The 23897-nt window shown below is 36.4% G+C and overlaps 2 protein-coding genes across 5 annotated transcripts; both read right to left on the bottom strand.

Annotated features, from left to right (window-relative positions):
* Positions 1–79: 79 nt before the first annotated feature.
* LOC106150847 (ankyrin repeat and SAM domain-containing protein 6) lies at positions 80–13760 on the bottom strand. Its single transcript, XM_087011028.1, has 17 exons — positions 12870–13760; positions 11936–12426; positions 9990–10034; positions 9465–9672; positions 9150–9247; positions 8740–8859; positions 8171–8343; positions 7555–7677; positions 6883–7032; positions 6224–6359; positions 5691–5801; positions 5334–5472; positions 4137–4290; positions 3599–3754; positions 3151–3267; positions 2781–2844; positions 80–2439 (listed from the first exon to the last, which is right to left on the bottom strand). The coding sequence occupies exons 1-17, from the start codon at positions 13079–13081 to the stop codon at positions 2345–2347; spliced, it is 2592 nt and encodes an 863-aa protein (XP_086867154.1). The 5' UTR covers positions 13082–13760; the 3' UTR covers positions 80–2344.
* Positions 13761–14185: 425 nt separating this feature from the next.
* LOC106150853 (RNA-binding protein 39) lies at positions 14186–23605 on the bottom strand. Of its 4 annotated transcripts, none has more exons than XM_087011037.1 (14): positions 23483–23605; positions 22830–22917; positions 21201–21241; positions 20997–21044; positions 20401–20658; positions 19963–20010; positions 19610–19727; positions 19028–19321; positions 17908–17973; positions 17746–17811; positions 16990–17194; positions 16453–16582; positions 15750–15934; positions 14186–15385 (listed from the first exon to the last, which is right to left on the bottom strand). In XM_087011037.1, exons 2-14 carry the CDS (start codon positions 22881–22883, stop codon positions 15225–15227), a joined length of 1674 nt encoding a protein of 557 aa, XP_086867163.1. In that variant the 5' UTR covers positions 22884–22917; positions 23483–23605; the 3' UTR covers positions 14186–15224. The 4 variants fall into 4 exon arrangements, with proteins under 4 accessions (XP_086867163.1, XP_086867164.1, XP_013379320.1 ...); XM_087011038.1 differs by lacking the exon at positions 23483–23605 and adding an exon at positions 23084–23114; XM_013523866.2 differs by lacking the exon at positions 17746–17811.
* Positions 23606–23897: the final 292 nt, after the last annotated feature.

Here is a 23897-nt window from a genome sequence, read left to right as displayed (position 1 = left end):
TCTTGTCATTTTTTAAACAAATGAAGAAATAATGAAATAAATACAATGAAAAAATAAATAAAGAAACATCATAAATGAATTATAATGTAATTTATTCACATCTTTTAAGGATTCATCTCTGGAGTGCACCAAAGATACCCTTTATTAGGGGACAAATACAAGTACGTTTTCTGGGAAAATATTTCCATAAACACTTACCTATATGATATACATGTTCCAATATATCTATATTCTAGAAATATATACATTTATATAATCACTGGCACTACGTATTGCTAAACTTATCAGCAGTTTTTTTACATTGCAATTATCACTGGTAAGCCTGATGAAAAAATAGGATTATCTCTAACATCTGGACACCCTTACAGGAGAAACAAATCTCACATACATACGGTGCCACAATGAAATATTATTCAAATAATAAACATATGCAATTACATTAAAAAATGAGATCATTCGGCTATAAGGATTGCACTCTAATTAAATATTCCCTTTCAATTGCCATTGTTAAAACTTTGAAGTGCTTTTTAACTGTTATTAAAACTTCCAAGTGCTCTTTCACAGGCTTACAGATGCACGTAAATATTTGCAACCCATAAACATAACTAAACAGAAAATTTGAATTCATATCAGGGTGCATGATTAGTTGATTGTGCAGTCTTTGGTACAAAAGAGGGTAATCATTTGGTTACAATTTTTCATTACATCCACTTATGTTTAGTGCACTCTTTGAACCAGTGGAGACCTTAGCCTCTTACCAAAAGATAAAAGGACCTAATATACTCTCCATTTCTCTAGTAATTAGTTTGTGAACCGTCAGAAAAATACATATGTTCAAAATTGCTTTTACAAATGCGAAATTTAACACTGAATTAACACAGACAATATAAATGTCAAGATTAAACAGTTATTGATGCTTGTTATACAAATAAAAATTTTAATATTTTTGTATTAGTTATGTGGACAGGACAGAGATTTAGCCAAAAAGGCAAGAGGTCAGCAGAAAAAGATCTGCAATTTACAGACCTGCCTGGCAGTGCCTCTTCTCTATAAGAAGTGCTGTGTTAGAAATAAGTGAATATATATATATAAAAACCAAAATCCTCTTCTTAATATAAGATCATATTTTTAATGTATAGTTGTGACTCTGATAGTGTAGTGAATCAACATGGGAACTATTCTGAAATAAGTAAGAAAAATTACTTTGAAACTGTGCACAATACCAATATATGGGAACTTATCTGCAAAAAAAATGCAAACTTTAAAAAGTAAAAAAAAAGAGCAAAAATACAAAACGTTGCAAAATACCCATCAACGAAAGAGCACATTCTTTCTTTCCACTTTGCCCTGTCATGGTACCACATCGTTTTCTTTTTAATATTAATACTGGCTGTGACTACTGAATGAGACTACGTGGAGAATATGCCCTCCATGGTGGGATAAGACAGAACTTGCCAACTGGCCAAGCACTGCCACAGTTAGATAAGATATGTAAGACATGTCGCTGTCCTTAGAGTCTCCAACTCTGTGCACAATTCGTCACATTTTTTTTAAATAAGTGGGTCCCTTTTTTTCAGGTGTTATTCTAGTCAATGACATGGTAATCTATGTATTTGCACATTGTAAGACCTCTGCTGTTGCAGAACTGTGTGGTGTCCAATGAAAAGACATTGGTCAGCCTCTGCATATTATATATAGACCAGTTAACATTGACATGGTCCCTCACCATCTGGAGACATCAGATGGCCATGTGTCACTGGGCATTTTATTCCTGAGCCAAGTATCACAGTGGCATGTTCTATTACAGTAAGGTGTTATCTCAACTGTTTTAATGTGTCATTGAAGATATTTCTTCTCTGACTCAGGGGTGCAGAAGCAGGGGTGAGCAAGGTGATCACAAACAACATGTGGCCTTATGTCAGGATATCATGGACTGTCATGGTGACATAATGTCAGATGCCCTGCACTGTCACTGTGACACTATGTGGTTGTGTTGTAGCCACATGGCAGAATAATCCAAGACATGGCAGATTAACAGCTGCCGTTTTCACATCGTGTCATGATTGCCTGAACTGTCACTGTGATGCTGAGCCGTGGTGTCCCGTGCTGTCACTGTGACACTGTTATGATGTCCTGTGCTGTCACTGTGACACTGAGTCATGGTGTCCTGTGCTTTCACTGTGACACTGTAATGATGCCCTGTGCTATCACAGTGACACTATGTCATAATTGCCTGAACTGTCACTGTGACATAATTACTGAACTGTCACTGTAACATTGTGCTAAGATGCTCTGAACTGTCACTGTGTCCTGATCACCTAAACTGTCACTGAGACACTGTGTGTCAGGATGCTCTGGACTTGGCACTTGTCTCTCCGCGTATCCCTGGTTCTTCTTGTAGACTCCATCTTCCCACTGTGCCTCCACTGCTCCCAGGACCTGTGAAATAGATAACATTTAGCCTGTGGTTCTCTTAAAGGAACAGTTAATGGGACTAGAGCAATGAAATCATGGAAATGGACTTTCAACTGATTACAAGCTTTCACTCTTATGGCTGATATACTGCACATATGGTACACTTCAGCTACTTTCTCTGTAATCAGTTACAAGGTTACCAAAATTTTTTTTCTTCAAAATAAAACCCCGCTTCTTTTTAAAAGCTATGCATACTAAGCATCTGAAAAGTGACTCCTCTTTTAAAAGTGACAATAATGTAAAAATAACATCTGTTTGATATCAACAATTTTTGTCTAAAATTGGGAAGCTTTCATTCCACTTACCACTGTCAGTAAATGTGTTCTGAAAGTTGGTCATGGTTTCATGCAATCTTCGCCTCTCTCGCCCCTAAAATTAACAAAGTTTACCTACATGAGCTTGCAAAGAACAACTTGCATAGAAGATAATACTTGGTGATGCTCATCTTAAGTTGGTTTCATGACATGGCAACACTATACTTATAACAATAATTGTTTTTTATGTGACAAAGGATAAACCCTTATTTGTTGAAACAACGTGCTTACGCCCTATATGAAAAGCAAATGAAATCATGCCAATCCTACAAGCATTAATCCGATTGCTGCAATGCCTGACACATTTTTGAAAGAAAAAATCATTTAGCTATGTTAAATGTCCAAAAGCTTTGGCCCATACCTTCCCTGAGTTGAGCTCAGAAATGGCAGAGAGGATCTGTTTCCTAGGTTCATTGCTGTCTATGCCCAGTTCCTGTAGGTCAGCATCGGATAGGGTGAGGAAGGCCTCCATGTCCACCTGTCAGTGAAAATGAGGACTTCTTCAAGGCAACATCATGAAACCTTAGCCTACACAAATTTTCTATCCAATTATTTCGAAAAGACTTGATATACATGAAATCTTGACGTGCTATAATTTGATCTGTTACTTAGCTAACGTTTCTTTATTGGATTTGTCCACATAAAAAATATCAAAGAATTCTAAAAATTTTTACCAGTTAGTCAAGATAACATCATACAGATTATAGGGAATCACATACAAAATCCTAAAAGCAACAAGTAGCCAATTCATGGTAATTTCATCAATATTTTTCATCAGCATTCTGACTCAGCCTGTCAAGCTCACTAACCTCCTGTTCCTCAAATATAGGTTGATACCTCTCCAAGGACAGCTTCTTCAGAATACCCCCCAGGTCCCCCTGGTCCTCAGGGTCGGCAGGGTTGGTCTTGGTGTTAGAGGAGCTGGAACGGCTGCCTGAGCTAGGAGCTGATGGCCCCTTGGCTTGCTGTGAAGATAAATAATTAGTTATTTAGACATTGCTTAAATTGTAAACCGTTACTTTTACCTAACTGGTATGTTAAAACTAGGCAGTGGCTTGATCAGTGAGAAAATAACACATCTAATAGGGCTCTGTTGTTTTACCTTCACTTACAATGAAAACAGAGAAATGAACAATGAGAACTATAAAAACTCCCAAAGACTCAGTATGATTCATGTAAAAAAATTGTGTTATCTTACAATCATATACAAACTGATAAATTGTGCCAAGTGATCTCACAATGAAATCTAGCCAAATGCCTTCAACAATGAGAAAAAAATACACAATCTCTCATTACTAACAGTTACCATCAACCACACATGACCCCTGCGGAGGACTGACAGCTTACCTTCCCTGGTGTGGGAGATGGTGACGGTGTCAGGGTAGAGGTGGTGCTGCCGCGGGAGGAGGTACTCTTAGACTTGGGTTTCCTGGGTGTGAGCTGTGCTGAACTGCCACTGGTGGATGAGCTGTTGCCCGAGGTCTGCAGAAAACCTGGGGAACTGGAATAATAATAATAAATAATAATATTATCAAAACCAGTAGGAAAAATACAATCTGGGTAGAACCATCAACAGGTTTAAAAAGGAATACCTACAAAGTTCAGGGGCAAAAGCAGCTTCTTTAGAAAATAGTGGAATGTTAACAAATATATCAATTGAGATAAATATCAAATATATTGCAACAGTTGGTGAAAATATGGACAAAGGAGGAAGTCAACTTTTAACAGTCTTATAGCCCTGAAAATTCATGTCACAAGACAATTATTACAAATTCATCATGCCACAGGCCTTGGCTTTCAATTACAAAATAGCTATACTTTTGACAGTTTGAACTTACAAAGAAACACAGCACTGATAAACAAAGCTTTATGAAGTTAAAAACTAATTGTTTACGATGAGATAAATGGATAAAATTTTGCCACACTGGGAATTTTAAAACTGCTGTTGAAAAATCTGAAGCCTTTTTACAGTTTGAATAATAGATTATCATGACAATAAAGAGCTAAAAAGTCTGGACAGCAAATCAGCAGAAGTCAATTGTGTCCATCTACCAGATCACTAAGAGTAGTTCAATCACACTGGAAGAAATATACACCAGATGAAAATTAATTACACAAAAACAGTTCACTCCTTAACTAAAGTAACACATTAAAAACCTTATGATCTTACCTTGCTGTTCTACCCCTTTTTCTTTGGAAAAAAATGATGGAACTGTTAGTCTCTAAAAACCTAAAATCCCAAACTTAACCAATCACATCAATAATACACCTTAACATTTCTGTAACAGCTTTAGATCACATCTCCTCCCTCTTCCCCCCCCCTGCCCATGTGCGCATACCCACAAGCTTTATTTCCCTCTCTCTCACCCTCTCTCTGTTGTTTCCCTAAATACTAAGTGTGTCAGTGAATCAAACTTTGACAAGAGGTCTATTAAGCACTCACATAAAGCAAATTAAAATGTACTACCACTGATTAGTTAACAAGGGCTCAGTCTGCAACCTTCACTGTCTCAAGTTGCTTAATAAAATGTATCTAACACTTACCCCCTGCTCTGCTGCTGTACTGTGAGTGCTGTCAGCTTGACTGGGGGCAGGTGGTGTGTGGCTGGCAGGTAGAGCATGTTGTCCTGACTAGATCTGAGATTCACATCTGTTAGATGAATACTGCTGGCACCACTGGAACCTGTGATACAATTACACAAATACTATAATTATAGAAAGTTGAAGTTTAAAGGGGTGTGTGTGTGTGCGTGCATGGGTGCAGGCATGTATGTGTGCTTGAGATACTTGTAAAATGTTTAACAAATTTGGAGAGATAGAGACAGAGAAAGAGATCATACTCAGTCAGGACAAAAATCATATATAACATATTTATATAGGTGTAAGAACAGAGACACCTACCAGACTTGCCTAGATACTCCCCATGTTGGTGTACAGTTGATAAAGCCCCCAAGGATACACTGGCTGGTAACCTGGCCCTGCTGAATGCCTGGCCAAACACACTACCACCACCTGAAATACACATAACATAAATATGATGAAGCTGCTGAGAGTTTACATCAGGTCACTGGCATATCTGGTTAAAATATTGACAAGTTCTAACAGTAAAGATGACTTCTCACCCTGAAATACTGTAGGTAAACAGCATATTCAATATCAGCTGTTCACTGAATAAAAGGAATTGCCGTATTTTCAGTTTTCTCACCACTTAAAAGGAAGTGATCAATACTGAAGTTGTAATAGTTCAATATTTTTTCACTGGCTCCAGAAAACAAACAACCATGGTATTTAGATACACACTATAATGTTTAATTTAACACAGTTTTATAGTTAACACTGTATTATGTATCACAGTTGAAGAGATGTCCAGTCTAAAGTAGTTCAGTTTAAAAATTCTGAAAAAAAAAAACATCAGTGAAGCTCCAAATCCATACCTGAGGACCCAGGGCTTGGGTTGTTGTATGAGTATCTTCCTGAGCTAGAAGGACTGACAGGGCTGGGGCTGATACTGCTCACAGGACGCTTGTTCAGAAACTTCAGAGTATTTGGTCTGTAAGGTCTGCTAGGAGTCTGGGAGAAACAAAAATAAATACTCAATTATTTAACTAATAAATAAAATCAAATTATTATCAAATATTTAACTAATAAATAAAACATTTCTGAAGTTTGCAGTAAATAAAATTTAGCGTTACACACAGTGTTTGCCTCTTAGGAAAAATAGTTGTTGGACCTAAAGTTCAGCCATCTTGAAAAGTAGCTGGCTCGAATGTCTGCCAGGTGAGAGAACTTCTCAGCCCATTCTGAAAGTTGTCAGCCCGTGGCAGACGGTCCAACGTTAATTTCTAACACTGGTTACACAAATAAAACTTGGATAATACTCTAGGCTTAATAGAATAAGTTAAATATATAATATCCAACTTGGTTCAATAAAACAGTTCTGGAGTTAGGGATTAAAGTAGAATCAGTACAAATTTACATTAAGATTCCTTAAATCTGTCTACTTAAAGTTATCCAGTGAGCACTTTTTGCCTGCAAACTCAATATCTTGTTCACATAACATTTCTTTGATAAGTTTTGTTAATGTCATACTTACAGTGGTTCCAGCAGTGTCTAATGACACCATTGACCGTGGCCTCCCAAGGGGCATTCTGCGGTCACTATTGTCCATCTCAAAGGTTGGTGGTGGGAAAAATGGAGGTATCACAGGTTTAAGTGTTTCACTTGGCAAGTTACTGTTAATGCCCTAAAGAATAAGGATAAACATATTATAAGATAAACATTTCAGTCTGTATTAAAATCCCAATTTTCAAAATTTATATTGCCATTGCTGACACGGAAGTTGGTTGGGTGCAAAAGCCAGGATTCCTATTCCCATCCATATGGGTGCCCAGTTTTGACATCCGACCAAAATAATTAACGTAATTGGCTTGGTGCAAAATCATGACTACATTCTCTGATAATCTAATAATTAGCACAGATGAATAGCTTTGTATATTTCAAATAAACAGATATTATAGGCAGGCCCGTAGCCAGCAAATTCAAAAGGGGGGTTCTTTTTCTGAAAAAGTGGACCTTTTACAATGAAACTTATGTGTACCTAGACAAAATTTTACCCAAAATGGACTTTTTCCTGACAAAAAGGGCGGTTCTTTCGAACCCCCCGAACCCCCCTTGGGTACGGGCCTGATAGGGTATCTTACAACAAATCAAATAACAGGGTTTTTGTTCATTTACTGGAAAGAAATATATTTATCACATTACTTACCAGAGTAAAAGCATTCTTTTTACTCTCCAGCATAATGGTCTCAAAACTGTCTACTGACTGTAGTGTGAGGGAGGGATCTGCCCCCGGAGTATTGCCATTGCCCTTCACCTTGCTGTCTCCGCCCTGAAGAAGCACATCAACAGATCACATTGAACTCAAAAGTGAAGTATAATTCTTTAAAGTTCACAATACATAAATTGTCAAAACAACCAGATCACATAATCTCAAAAGTAAAATCTAATTCTTTTCTTTAAAGTTCACTATACATGAATTGTCAAATTAACAAGATCACATTATCTTAAAGGAAAATTAAATTTCTTTCTTTTCAGTTCACAAATCATGCTATGTCCTTCAGTACAACATCAGTAATAACAGCACATTATCAGGAACAGGAGCCTGTCTATTTGGATAGCCTCTGCAACTACTCCCACTACCAGAACAAGGCAAATAAGTTCACCCATCCCTGTTGAAATTTTCTCCTCTTCCCCCCCCCCCCCTCCCTGCACCAAAGCATGCACACACACACACACACACACACACACACACACACACACACACACACACACACACACACACACACACACACACACACACACACACACACACACACACACACCTTAGGACTTGTATTGCCTCTCAGTGTGTCATCAGTAAGAACTGCATTCTCTGGCATTGGAGCCAGTCTATTGGAGCCAATGCGGAATGTGTGTCCCAGTCGAAGATTTCTGAATCTATTGGACATCCTGTTCCACCAGGCTTTTAGACCACTCTTTGGTTCCTCTTCAGCACCTAGGGAAAAACAGAACAAAAAATGAAAATAGAAAATAAAAAAAGAAAAGGGTCAAGTTGAGACATTTTTGTAAACAACTGGACGGAGGACTGTGTCTGAAATTTTTCAGTCCCCTGGAAAAAAAATCTCAAAAAAATACTATTAAGACCATTCAAATTCCTTAGTCTGAACACAAAAGCTATAGGTAATGAAAAGTTATCAAAAAACAACCACTAAAATCTGTATTTATCTGTCTAATCAAGAGATTACCTAAAATATTTATTTTTTATTTTTTACTTTACTAGTACTAGTCTCAGTCTGACACCCTATCTATTAGTCACTGCTTCAGACAGGTGGCTGACATCACAGATCACTCCAGACACAGTAGCCCAGTATTTTTATGGGTTAAATCTTACCTTGTTCAATGTTGCTCAAAGCACCATTCTTAGCTGGCATGGTTTTACTCTTCTGTTTATTATCTTGTTTTCCCATCATTTTAGATGCCAGTACTCTCAGCAACTCTGTGTCCACATCATCTACAATCAGAAGCAATCCAGTATGTTTCCATTGCTATCTTTACTATGTCTAAAGTAAATATGGGTCATGGTCAATCTACAAACTTATCTTTAAATTTTTAACTGGGTCTGAACTAAATATTGAGAAAGTTTTAAAGTTATCAAACCTCATAACTTGATGATTTCATTATTACTAAAAACATGTTTACTTTGTTACATGTGTATATATGATATAATAATACTGTGTGTGTGTGCGTGTGTGCGCGTGTGTGTGTGCGTGTGTGTGTGTGTGTGTGAATTTAAAGAATTACCTATAAGCGATGCCATGTCAAATGCTGTGCAGCCATTCTTTGCTTGCAAGGAGACATCAGCACCAACTCCTATGAGGTATTTCGCCATGGCTTTTTTGCTAAACAAAACAAATATCCATTACGACAAATTCTATAAAATTTGCACTACTTTTCTTCACTTGGTATTTTCCAGATACTTAAGAAGAACAGTGTGTTATCCTACTCAGAAGTTCTTGATTATTTTTTGTATTTTAACACCAATTATTTCATAACACTTAATATGAGTTACCCACATGGGCATACTACAGAAGGATTATTCATGTAACCAAAGATTACCCATGATATAATGCCTGCATAATTGCTGTCCAGCCACTGATACAGTCCTGTTTGTTCACATCACTTCCTTTCTCTACCAGAAGCTGTGCAATGTCCATTCGGCCTGTCATGGCTGCAAACATGAGCGGGGTGGCACCATCTCCTGGTGAAAAGGCGTCAACTTGACTTATATCTTCATCCAGGATTTCTTTGACCCTCTGTAAGTTGCCTAAATAATATTGAATTCAAGGGAAGAGTAAAATATTTGAGTTACCTCATATACAGGACAATATAAGGAATATCCTGTTGTAAAATTTTAAAAATTCTAAAACGAAATATCATAAATATGCAGGTTAAATAAAATGATAAGACAATATTTTGCTACTTACAATTTAGATTTAGGGATATTTAATTTTTCAACAATTATGATTACTTTCAAGGCATAAAATAAACACTTCCAAAGTGCTTACAATGTTAATACCCTCATTAAGTACCCATTAACTGTTAAAAATTAAAACCTCCAAAAAGATACATCCATCAACTCACCATTTTTAGTTGCTTCTATGATGTCTGGCTTGATACTAATTTGTTCTGAAAGGAAAGTATGCAGTTTAAATTAGAAGAAAAAGTGTTCTCCAAGTTATTTAAACAACTTCACTCTAGTGCATGTAATGTTTTGACAAACTTTCTTAGAAAAATCAGTAATCATAAAAATTAGAGCATGCTATTGTATACAAAATAAATTATAAGATATAAGCCACTGTAGTATACTTATTTTATTTTTCTTCAGAATAAGTAAACATGTTCTATACATTTAAAGTGATAAATAGACAAAATACCACAATGTCTTGCATTTTTGGCACAGTAAACTGTGTTTAGCACTAGAAAAAGTCTGCATTGCAACCCTTAGCCTAATAAAGCATCCAAACTGAATTAATTAATATGTAAACAAGTATATTTTGACACTATTTCAACAACATGCTCTTGAACACAACATACACGGAACAGTAACCAGATACCAAATCATACACCATTCAAATCCTTTAACATGCACATAAGCTGCAGATCGTTCCAAAATTGATCTGAGCATTAACTCAATAAACATGAAAATTACAATGGCTAAAGGAAATGACTGACTGCTTGCACTAGGTCATTGACATGCCTGGCTAAATATTGACAAGTTCTTACAATAAAGACCTTTTTTTCCACCACTAGTGAAGGTTGGATGATCAATAATGAAAATGTAACAACTCTGAATTTTTTTCTTTTTCGATAATATCATAATAATGTTATTGAACAGGAGAATAACAAATAATATTATTGAACAGGTGAATAACAGATCAATTAATACTGAAAAGCAGTGCAGTCTTCTTGCTGCCTCTTCATAATAGCAAGCCTGTTATAAATTGACATCAACCACAGGTATGTTTAGACAAAATAGCAACAGTGAGAAAAAAGAATGGCACCATTGCCAGACCCTGATGTAAGCTCTTTTCAGGCTCTTGCCCCATTAGGCAAGCCTGGAAACTTTAAAACTGCCTCACTCCAAAAGTAGAAAAGAAAGGGGGTCTAAGAGTTTCAGTCCAATATGCTCCATAAATATTGCTATCAATGAACTGTACTCAGTTTATACATTTTAGTTTTATTTGAATTTAATACAAATCTTTAACATACTGTATATAATCTTAGACCCCACTCCCATAGATATTTAGATCGATCTATCCCCCTGGGGAGTCTCACTAGATTGGTGTCAGCTTAACCGGCTTAAATGTCTGTCCCGCCTACTAAAAGCTGTAAGGGGGTAATTAACTGTTGTGCGCGCTGGGCTGACAGCAATTTAGCGTGAACCCCTAGGGAGTTAGGTTGATCCAGATGGATCGATCTAAATCTCTGGGAATGCAGTCTTAGTGTTGCAGTTAAATTATTTTTCCTCAGTTATACTTTTGTTACTAAGTTCTGTTCAATTTTTTAAAACAAATTATTTTTTCAACTGAAGAACTAACTGAACCATTGTTGTCTCCATTTTTAAGTACCCTTTTGTCCCATTTTTTATGTAATAATATTAATCACCCACTATTAGTCATTGTAACAATATTTTAAAGGTAAATATAACCTACATGCAATTTGCAATGTGAATTACTTTATGTTACCACAATTATTTAGTAGTAATTCTACAAAGTGCTTACAAAATCAACTTTTTAAAGATTTCTTAATATGTGACAAATTTACTTAAAACATGAAAAAAAATTTAAAAATTAAAATAATAATAATGATGATGATCTTCATTAAAATCAAAGCAATAAAGAATGATGTGATTTTTTCTTCAGTCAACAGCTAATACTGAGTTAGTTTTTACTTCCAATATTTTGATGTCTAGCAGGACATTTTCATCAGGGAATGAGGCTGAATCACAGCATTCTTATAACATAACACAGCTGATGAAATTCTTCTCTGACTAACAAAGCAATAAAGTTTTAAAAAGATGAACTTACCAGCAGAGGGCTTATTTGTAGTTTTGCGATCCAAATAACCTTTGACTTCCCTTTTCCGCCTCTGTGATGCAATCTCCAATGCTGTGTGGTTATTTGCATTGGTCAAGTTTGGATCACAGCCTCGTTCAATCAAAATTTGTGCCGTTGTCATGTGACCATTCACTGCAGCCAGCATCAGTGCATTCAACCCTGTGGAGGGCATGCGATAGTTCACATCACTTCCGCGATCTAAGAGATATCTTACGACGACATCATGGCCGTATTGGGCTGCAGCCATGAGGGGGGTGAATTCACAGCTAGTTCCACACGAATTGAGGTCAATACCAGATTCCACAAGAAGCCTCACTGTCTGAATATAACCTCCCCTTGCAGCTAAAGTCAATGCCGTAGCATGTAGTTTATTTGATGCATACAGATCACATTTATTCTGTAGGAGTAGACTGACAACATTTGTGTGTCCGTGACGAGCAGCATGCATAATGGGAGTCCACCTGCAAGATATAATGAAGATTTAAGGACTTCAGTTGTAACTTCATGACAGAAAAAATGAGATCTTTATAATAAAATAAATCTTCTTAAAGACACGAATTTATGCATGTAGTGAAACATAATATTTAAAAACCAAAATCATTGACATCCTATAAATTGATAAACATGATAAATCTAAGATCTGTCACACAACATCCAAATCAATTTTTCAACTTTTATAAACAAGATTAACATTAGACATGTTCAACATTCCAGACATGTTATCAGAAGCAAAAACATGCAAATACTAGTAACTGTTATATAACATAATGAAAATTCAGGGCTTGAAATTAAATGACACATCATAATTTTCACATTTGTGTCCGAGTTGTTTGCTTTAACTATATACTCAAGCACAGGTACACTCATGGTACACAGACATGACTGTTAAGTACAATCATCACACCTGTAGTTGTTAGGTTTATCCAAGGCGGCCCCCTTCATCAAAAGCACCTTCACCAGTTGCTCGTGGCCATTAGCTGCCGCCACGGCCAGGGGAGTTGTCCCTTCATCATCTGCACTGTCCACTTCCACTCCTGGACCCTGGTCAAGCAACATGACCACTGATGCCATGTCACCTTGCTCACACAGAGCAAGCATTTGGCGAATTTGGTCCATTTTTGCTGGTGGATGTAAGGTTTCTATAGAAGACTGGGGCAAATTTGACGCCGTTAACTAGTATGTTACAAAAATTATACAGAATTGAAAATCAATAATGTATGTGCTTCTACGGCAATTAGTCGCCTTGCTCATAGCAAACTTTTCAGGAATCTGATCCATTTTTTGTTCTTTTTTTGCGAAAAATGATTTTCTTTTCAATCAAATCAAGTCGCGGGTCTTGCGTTGACAATTTTACCTAAACTAACCCAGCTAGAGCAGGTGTAGGTAATTAGCTGGTAAACTGCTAATTAATGATCTGCCGTAGTTTTTCCAGCAGGCTCCCAGGTTTAGGGGAATCTGAGTCAAATAATATTTCCGTCACATGGATCTGTAGTTTTATGTCACATTTGAAATAAGCCACTTCACCGGATAAAACTTTACTCAACTTCCTTGGAAGTCATGATGAAGATTAAGTCAACAAACTACCAACGCGACTCAAATTTTCCTATCCATAAGCCAATATATTTAGTGCAAGTTCAGTCCGCATTGGAAATTATTACATAACAGATATACTTCCGTGACCATGTTGTATTTCGCTCCATTGTTCACGAGTTTCCATTGTTTGATTGTCCTCGTCTGCGAACATATCCCCGAGACTCCATCTTGGATTCCAACACACTTGACGTCACACTTTCCCACAATGCACTAGGGTAAACAAACGCACGTGGTTCCGCAACGGAAAGTCTCTCTTGTGCACCATTTTTCCTGTCAGGATAATCAGTTTTACCGTGCACTCACTATAAAAGGTACATTGTACCATTTCCTTGATAATGTGATCTGGAATATTATCGATCGGCCTTCTTTTTCAACCCCCAAACCAGGTGAAACCATGCCAAGAAAATTTTTTCTCAATCAAAATGACAATATTGACAAAAATGAGTTTCTTTCAAGTTTTGGACAACAGAAAGTGCTAATAAGTACAAGAACTTAAAATACTGCATAATGCATTGGTGCTAACATCAACTTTTATACAACTAAGAGAGCTTTTTTCCTCATTTTTTGTTGAGGTACTCAAGGTACTGAATATCAATATATAGATACAGAAACTATAATAACACAATGTTATCTTGAATAATCCTCTTTATTTCTCTTAATTGTAATAAACATCTCGAACAGAACTTGGTCAGTAAAGCCGTCATACTGTTCTTTTCATTAAAACACACCTTTGAACTGGAAACAAATCTAAAACATAAATCTTGCTTTTAGGTTAAAACTTCACTGATCATATCAAATCAAACATAAAACAAATCAAAATGATAATGATTTATAGCACTGAATAACTTGAAATATCACTAACCAAGACAAAAAAGTTGCACTATTCACTAAAAGTCAAATACAAGAAGGCCAACATGACAATTCCTGTATTAAATACAACCCAACGTGTGGTTGGGCTGGTCATAATCTCTAGATCTACTCACATTTTCTTATACTTCAGTGAAATTATCAGCTTCAAATACTGAACCCTGGTGGTTGACCTCGTACAAATTTTGGTTTCCACTCATAAAGCGGTGTCAGGGTCTTAATCAATAGGAAAAAAAAACTTTTTTTGTCCCCTGCAGGTGAAATCCTTAAAATACAACAAAGTAAAATGAGTCCCTATCAATAACGCAACGGGTCTGATTGGTTTCCTTTACTCTTCTGTTTAACAGCTAAATTTAGACAGGTAAATAGTAAACGTAAACCTCACTGGCTGTTCAAAAACATATTTCACATATATCCAATGCAAGATTTTTATAGAACTTGGAAGATTTTTTCTACCCAACTCTGACAAGTTCATAAATATTCTCCATGTCTCTTTTAAATGAAGTTCCCCAGAGTATTTAGAACTCAGTTCATTGTGTCCACGATAATGATAGCATCATTGCTCAAAAAAACTGCAGATTTTATATATTGAGATTTAATCATTCAACAACTCATTTCTCCTCATTCAACATTTGTTTTAGAGAAGCCTATTAATTCCATCAGGAACAGTCTCTGTGTTTAGACAGTGCTACAACTAGTTCAGTTGCTACAACTGCTTATGTACAATCCTCTTCCATATCACTGTACATCTTAACACCCTCTTCTTTTTCAAACAAGTCCACAACAGCATGCAGGAATGCTATGACAGTGATCCTAAAGGATTCATTCCCATTCCTACTGGAGCAAACTGGTTCCCGCTGCCTGAAGAGGATCCCATAAGAAGCTGCATGGTGCGTTGTGAGTCTGGGAACAGTGAGTGGTAGTTTGGTAGCGGGACATAGGCAGCCGTTATCATTTTACCTGCAAAGATAGACAAGACAGTTATTGGTAAATATTCTATGTAAAACTCCATCTTAACTGCAAACAATTTGTATAAATAACTTATCACATAACCTCTAAAAATATTGTAGTGTATGTATCATGAGATTATACAAAATTTCTTTACGTCCTGTATAAAACTTACTTTGAAGTCTGCAGTCTTGTCTGAATTTTGCCCAATCAAGCACGACAAAAACGTCACAGACATAACTCAGTTAATGTTAGAGAGAGAATTTTCAGAAAACTGGATTTTGTCCTATTCTTTTAATTGAAACTATTATATCCAGTATTTCAGCTGCAAGAAGCCGAAACCCGCTTTAAAGATCCCCCAATTCCCTGTACATACCTGCAAACCACCTCCCATGAAGAGCATTGACCGAGGCCACTGCAGCCGCTATACTGGGGCACTTGACATACACATTCCCCTGAGGAGAGGCCTTGTCCACATAGATATGGATCACCCCACCATGCTTATTACACTCCTCTATCACATCATCCTTGATCTCCTGATCCCAGCTCGGGTTGGTCTCTCTGTGAATAAATTCAGGGATTGTATAGAAAGTTCAATCAGGTACCAATACATTTAATTTTTCAAAGACTAAATAACATATCTATCGCTTTCTGTTTTTTTTTTTTTTTTTCCAATTGGGTCAACCTACTTGGGGAAAAATATGTTCCATCCAATAGAAAGTTCGAGAAAAAAATAACTAAATGCTATCTTTCAAACATCTAAAATACTGGCAGGGACTCAAATCACTTGTCTCTTGTTGTGATTTTTGTGATAATTAGCAAGATGTTTAAGAATTTTGTATTTACCAGTTCACCAAAGCTTTAGTAACAAATGCCCAAGAATAATACTACTCTCATATGCATATGAAGTTAATTTTTTTCCACAAAACCCGTCAAATGCCAGCATGGAGTTTCAAGTAGTATAACGGAGAGAATTACCAAAAGACAATGTTTAATATTAGCCAAAAAATGATATCTGAACGGATTTTTCGGATAGCTTTTTTGCTGTATTTAAGTGGGGCAGATATATAAGTACTTACGTGATAGGGTCAAACATGTTAGACAACATAAAGCACTGTGTGGCTATGGGTGGGGCGGCCTGCTGGGCTGACTGTGCCTGGGTCAGGTTCAAAGCATTGGCAGCAAACTGGGGGATCTGGAAACCTGTACCTGGAATGGTAAACATGGCAAATGTTAACACATGCTGAAACAAGTGTTTTTGGCTATTACAGTTAATTAACCCCAAAAAATGCTCTCTTGAATGCCTGTCTGATCTAGATGTTAACTAATGGTCCTTGTGAAACTGCCTAGTCTCTAGTTTCAGAAAAGTTCACAAAGGCTGGCAGATTTAAGACCTGCAGTTGACGGACAACATCAGACATGATAATCATTAACTGACAAACAGATTAAGAAGAAATTGAGTGTATCTAACTCCTTTCAACTTCAACCAAGATTTACACATAATACTATCAAAGTACAAGCCCAAGCTTTCCATTTCCTAATCCTCATTTTTCTTCTCTTTTGGGGTTCACTAAGCCCAAGAACACTGTGACAAGATAAAAACAAACATGACCCACCTTCTGCCAGTTTTGCCATCAACTGTAGCCTCCCTGTGGCACCGAGGTCAATCCCTGCCCTGTCCATCTCGTCACTGTCCAGAGCACCACCTGTGCCTGGCTCGCCTGTACGCTCAGTTACATGACCAACCTTCATAGGACGCCCTGCAAGCTCGAAGCCGTTCAACTGCTGGAGGGCTTTCAGTGCATCCTCTGCATTGTGGAACTGAAAAGAAGACTCTGAAATGAACCCCCTTTTCTGACCCACTTGCTAACACTAGAAGCCCACTGCAATTACAGATCGATATTATTGCATTAGTATTTGTACAGTGATATCATAAAAGGCTTGTTTCTCAATTCTAATTCCATGCTGGTAAGCATCCCTGTAAAAGTAGTGTTTTTCTTTTTATTCATACCCATTTTTAAAGAAATCTCTGCATCATAAACTAAAAATACATCTGGTAAACAAATATACACATTTCCATGCAATACATACATTAGCATGTTACATAATAAAATGCTGATTTTAAAGACTTCAAATAATATGCGAACATTAAGCTTTCTTCTGTAAATTTTTTTTCCCCAAAACATAACATCTTAATGATATGATAATTCTACAGCTTAAATGCAATTCCTGACATCCATATACAAACAACAGTGCTCCAATATGTCCATCTGTGGGCCACGTCTTCCAACTTTTCATACAGGCTGCAGGTCAACAAGGTCAAATCATCAACCAAGGTCAGGTCAGGTCAGGTCAAGGTCACATATACTTACTGTAGCAAACCCGTATCCCTGGGATCTTCCTGTCTGGGGATCCTTAATCAACTTGATATCGTCCACCTGCAAGCACATGAAACAACAAAAAGGCTGCCCATCAGAAAGGAGGCAAAGACTATCATGGTTGTGGGGGGATGAGACTAGTGAGTAAGTACTTACTGTCACAAATCCAAAACCTTTAGATCTTCCAGTCTCAGTATCCATCACTAGATTTAAGTGGTCCATCTGAAAGACGGAGAAGACCAGTTCATGGTTAGCAAGCCGGGCACCTCACACAATTGCTTTTCATGAGGTGCCCGTTTTGGAGAAATCCCACTCATGTTGCAGCTTCCTTTTTTGAATTTTACAAATGCAGCCTCTTCTGAAATCTTGATCAAGATGGTGATACAGTTCAAATAGTAAAAAACATGTTCAATATATCTAACCCACTTCCAAATTGTAAACAATTTTGACATTTGTGTAATTTCACCCAATATCCATTTCACACAATAATTTGTAACATAAAGCATGTTACACATAGAGAGCAAACTGAACTTCTGTTTTTTTGTATGATATATAAACATTATTCAATTCTGATATGTTTACATTCAATCATCATACTAAGTATCCAATTATAATTTTAACAAAAAGAGGTGAATTTTCCAGTAACAATAGGTCAGTTTGCTGTATGTCTGTCACAAATACCATTTTCATAACATAAATCATTTTAAAAAATCAAACATTTTGATTAGCAGCAGGCCTACCACAAGTTTGCCTATAGAGGAAAATAATCAAAATCTTTTCAAATATCAAACTTTTATAATATCTAAACTATTGCAGGTCTGCTAGTTTTTAACATTATTAGTATCCACTAGCTAGAGGAATCATTTCTGAGTGATGGAAATGTTATCTTGCTTGGGTAAGCCTGCTTCATATACATAAAGCTAACCATACACACGATGCACATAACAAACATAATAGGCATACAAGAAACTGGAGTCACACAAACAAGTATCTAATAAATCTGAAAGTTGACAATTAAACAAACTATTTCTAACATTATTTAAAGCAACAGATCCAACCTTATTCAAATAATTCCATTTACCTCAATTCAAAATTTGGCAACAGCCCAAATTAGATGGTTCCATTTCTAAACACATCAGTGACAAAACTTTCCCCCAGAAAACACAAATTACTAACCCCAAACAAAATTTGCTCCACAAATATACAAAGTAATCCTTACAAAATTTACCATTACTCAAGTTAATGACACCATTCCTTTGATCTTCTCCCTTCCTACCTTTCCAAATGGGTCAAAGATTCCTCTCAACATGTCCTCCGTGATGTTGAAATGAAGGGAGCCCACATAGAGCCTCATGGGTCCTGCGGCACTCTTCCCCTGGAGAGCTGTCCCTGTCTGGCCCACGCGGTTTTTCTCTGCCTGAGAGGCCTGGACTATGATTGGTACGCCCAACAACCGCTGGCCACTTAGACCAATGGCTAGAGGTACAGAGTCAGACTCGTAGAATTCCACGTAGGCAATGCCCTTGGATCTCCGTGTTTTGTTGTCTGTGATGATACGCACATCTCGTACCTGCACAAAGCAAATGCATTTGTTTGAGCTCTAACCCTTTAATTTTATACTTACTTCCAAATCTTTTCTTATATTGCCACATTCTTTATCAATCCTACTTAATCCTAGAATTTTTGATATTGCATTTACACCAACAGAGTTGACTATCTTCCTCAATATACCAATGACACAAAAGAAAACTGTTGAAATATAAAGTGAAAACATCTCAACTAGGAAAAATGGCTGGTGGATTTACAGCACACTGATTTAGTTCTACTCATTTTCTCTAACACAGAACAATATATTTACCTTCCCAACTGAGGAAAAGAACTCTTCTAGATCTCTGGGCCTAATCCTGGCTGCCAACTGCATACAAAACACTGTGCGTGCATCTCTTTCTTCTGGGGTCAGATCCTCATCAGCACCTCTGCAAATATATATAAGATCTTGTTTCAGTTGGACACACACTTTGAGGCTAAGAAATTTGCCTTCTTTCTTTTTTTTAATTTTTTTTTTTTGCAATTGTGTTTTTATTTGCATTACATTATTTTTGCATACAACAATGAAACACCAGAAAAAATTTAAGCTGAAGTAATCTTATACTGAAAAAGTACATCAAACAAGTTCAATGAATAAATAAATAGAACTTTCCTAAAACTCACCTTGTCAAACGTAGAACACCATTTTCATGACTTTCTCTGGTCATAAGTCTACAAAACAAAAGAAAATTGAAGTGAAAAAGGTCAGATATACTTGAATAAAGAACAAAATTGTACAAGAGATACATCATTGACTTAACAGCTCAAAATATTAATTTTAGTACAATGCAATTCCATTTCCTTTATAAATGTTATTTAACAAGACTTCTCAAAGTCAAGAATCATATCAACTTCAATTTTTAAAACAAACATAATAGTAATACAAGGTTGGAGATGCACAAATCAAAGTTTAAGTAATTTAATTAATTCAGACCTTCAAAATGTGGTAGACAACTTAAGTAGTAAGTTCTTTAACTTGGCAGTCTAGGCTTCTTAGCTTGCTCAGACATCACAAGGCTGATTTTTCAACTGATTTTCTATTTTCTGTGAAAAGTCTCTCACCTAATAGGTGTTGGTGTTCTCTTCCTGTCTCTGCTCCTGGAGGTGCTACGGGCACGTCTGTCCTCACGATGTCTGTCATTGCCCCTGTCTCGGTCTCTTCTGTCGCGATCACGATCTCTACTACGACTGCGTTTACGCCTGTCACTTCTTTCTCTGTCTCTATCCCTGTCTCTGCTCCGACTCCGCCTTCTGTCACGATCTTTCCTGTCTCGACTTCTGCTGCGTTTGCGATCTCTATCTCTGTCCCTATCTTTATCCCTGGAAAGTAACAAGTGCTCAATAGTTCAGATATCTCCTGGAGTGAAATTTGCCAAAACATTTCAGTATTAAATGTTTAAACCAATTTTTGCACAAGTTGTTTAGTAAAACAGTCCCAAGTGCTCCATTTGTGAAATTTCAAGATTGCACTATAAATTTATTCAAAATGTTGTTTCCCCATTATGTAACAAACATGACCACAGAATTGACGGCACTAAACCATTCATGAACAATAATCGAATTGAGAGCACCTTTGCACTGGAATAAGTTTTCACAGCTTTAACAGAAAGATGGACATGTCTCTAAATGGGGTCCTCAAGGATAAATAAAAAACTTACCTCTTTCGATCCCTGTCCCTTTCCCTACTTCTGCTCCTCTTCTTTCTGCTGCAAATGTTAAAACAAATTTCAAACTCTTGTATGGGCAAAATTTTACTTTCATTAAAAAAAACACTTATCTCATCCTATCAATTTAACCAAATTAGGTTCAAAAGGCATTACTCATTACAAAATGCTCAAATGAAAAATATATTAAAATCTCACCTCTCCTTTTCTCTGGATTCTTCTGATCTTCCACCATCATCCTACGATGTCCAAAAACAGCATCCATGAAACATCCAGCAAACACAGTGACAAGGGGAAAAGGAAGGCACAAAAAATCATAAGTTTTTAGTTTAAACTAACCTTTTTTATAAAAAAGAAAGTGATAACAAAAAATACACTGAAAGAAGGAATTGTTTATGAGTAGGTTTGAAATGATCAAGCATATGTATAACAAATCACTGAGTCAATATTAGTGTTTCATATAAGGTCACATGTGTCAACAAAATGGTGAAGACAGGCTTGCTTGGTCTCCGGTTTCTTCCTTCTCTGGAACACTGCATGATCCTCAGTAATAAAACTTACCTTACAAAGCTACATGTAACCAGGATGAAAAAATATGGATGAAAAAGAAAACACAAGCACTCCGAACCACTTTCACTCTCAGAGCCAAATATAATTCCAGACAATCCATAGATATATATAAATACATAATAATAAACCTACACGCACACATTCATATACAAGAAACCCCTAGTGATATCTCAGGAATGCTTTAGCTTAGCCAAAACCCACACTAAAGTAAGTCTTGGATAGGTCTATCCTTTTGGCAGATGTTCCTGGATTGCTCTTCTCTGTCCATCGTCATCAACGCACCTGAGACGAGAGGGAGGGGTACATTTCAGAGTCGTTTTCAAACTAGTGACATAAATCATCAAGTGGAAGGGCAAGGGTGACTATAATTTGTGAAATGATTTTCAATTTTTTTTTAAATGCCCTACCTATATTTTACTGGTTTGCATTTTCAAAAGGGTGTGCTTGTTGTAAATGATTCCTTCATTTTAAATGAGAAATACATAAAGAACAGGACTTTCATTAATAAAATTCAAGAGCTTCCACTTGACAATTTGTTTATTTGCACGACATACACAAATTCTCAATCACTGTGGCTTAGAGTTAGGCTTAGTGTTCTATTCAAAACGTCAATCTAGTACATACATGTACCATCATTAGACGAATAAGAATAAAAAACAAAAATAAAACATGCGGATGTGCTGTCACACATACATTAGGAAAAAAAAACTGAAGCACCTGCTGAAGGTATGCAGTTTGTATATACAGTTTCTATAATTATTCCTTGATACCAATTACTACCTTTCATGTCGGCATAGGAGGCTGCTGTGAACCAGCTGAAGTAGGTAGCTGTACATGTTACGTACTATGGAAATCTATGATAGAAACAAATGGGCAACAAATTGAGCGAGTTTGACTTGCTGGTCATGGACTTGATAATTATACTGGCATGATGTACAAAATGATTTAAGTATGTATATTTGGGTATATGCACATTATTCAATAAGATAAAAATTCAAAATGCATATATTAGGGGTGTCATATCAAATGCTATATTACATTCACTACAATGTGTGGCGATTTATCATACATTAAAAACCAATGCAATTAAATATATATTTTAAAAACTTCAAAATTTAATAAGATATTTTCCCCTGATTAAATAGCATGGACTATTTCAACATTTCAACAATAATTAAATGAAAGAAAGGAACAAACTGGAACTATCAATAAGTAATAGTGACTGTAAGACTGAACACAAACCCCGGTACACCATACCTCTTTTTTGTATGGAGCTTCTAAAAGTGCTTCTACGTCTAGATCATCTGCCATTTCTGTTATTTTCGTCACAATAAGTATTTAAAAACTGAAACAAAGAAAGGATGATGCCATTTAAAAAGTACCACGTGTGGCAAAATCTCATCATTTAATCCAACGTTCGGTTCAACTTTTTTCCTTTAAAAATTTGACGAATTTTATGCCGATTTTTAAACTTACAGTCAACTGCAAAAAAACTCAGTATAATTATCTACCTGTTTCAAATCATATTCACCCTTCAATGTCCTTGAATAGAGAATATGAAGAAAATGAATGTTTCATTGAAAAAACTGGTTACGTTTTGCCGTCTAACGAGCGAATTCCTCTAAAACACGGAAATGATATAACCCCCTCTAAAGAAACAGCGTTTATTAACCAACATGGCACAAATGCAGCTAAAATTAAGACCATCACAATCTAGAGAGTAGAAACAATTCTCACGGAAGTCTTGACTGAACAGCCGAATTCAAACGCCTGCTGAAATCAAGTGATTTCTCTTTCATTTTCTATGCTAGATATAAGCAAGGTTGTAATTGTTCGAATTAAAAAACCACATGTATTTTGGAATTTTAGGGCAATACTGTATACAAAACTTTAGCTTTTGGCATACTCACGCATTCTTCGATTCCCAAATTCAATATGGCGGACAGCGCGTGGAGTCTTACGAATGAACAAAAATTGTCGCTACAAACACAATCACCAGGTCTGCAGCTGTCTTCTCTACAGCAATGATATGAGACTGTTGACACAAATGCACGGATAAGCGTAAAAATAACTTGCCTAAACTTATTTTATGTATAAATTGATTAATTTGTTGAATAATGGCAATGGCCGATTAAGGAGCGGGCAGGGGTCAGGGGGTCGATTTCTGAAAAAAAAAAATCACACCAATGGTCTCTTATTAGAATTTTGACTAGCTGAAACTGGTGAGAGTTTCAAGCAGAGTTACAAAAGCATTCAAAATTTAATATTTTCGTGAATTTGTACATCTGCAAAGTTTTTTCTTTTCTTTTTTATTTCTTTCATTTT

This window comes from Lingula anatina, chromosome 4, assembly GCF_051362555.1.
Source record: "Lingula anatina isolate TDL-2025a chromosome 4, LinAna3.0, whole genome shotgun sequence".
Lineage (NCBI taxonomy): Eukaryota > Metazoa > Brachiopoda > Lingulata > Lingulida > Lingulidae > Lingula > Lingula anatina.
Note: the sequence above shows the minus strand (reverse complement) of the source record. Positions and strands in the feature narration are given on the sequence as shown.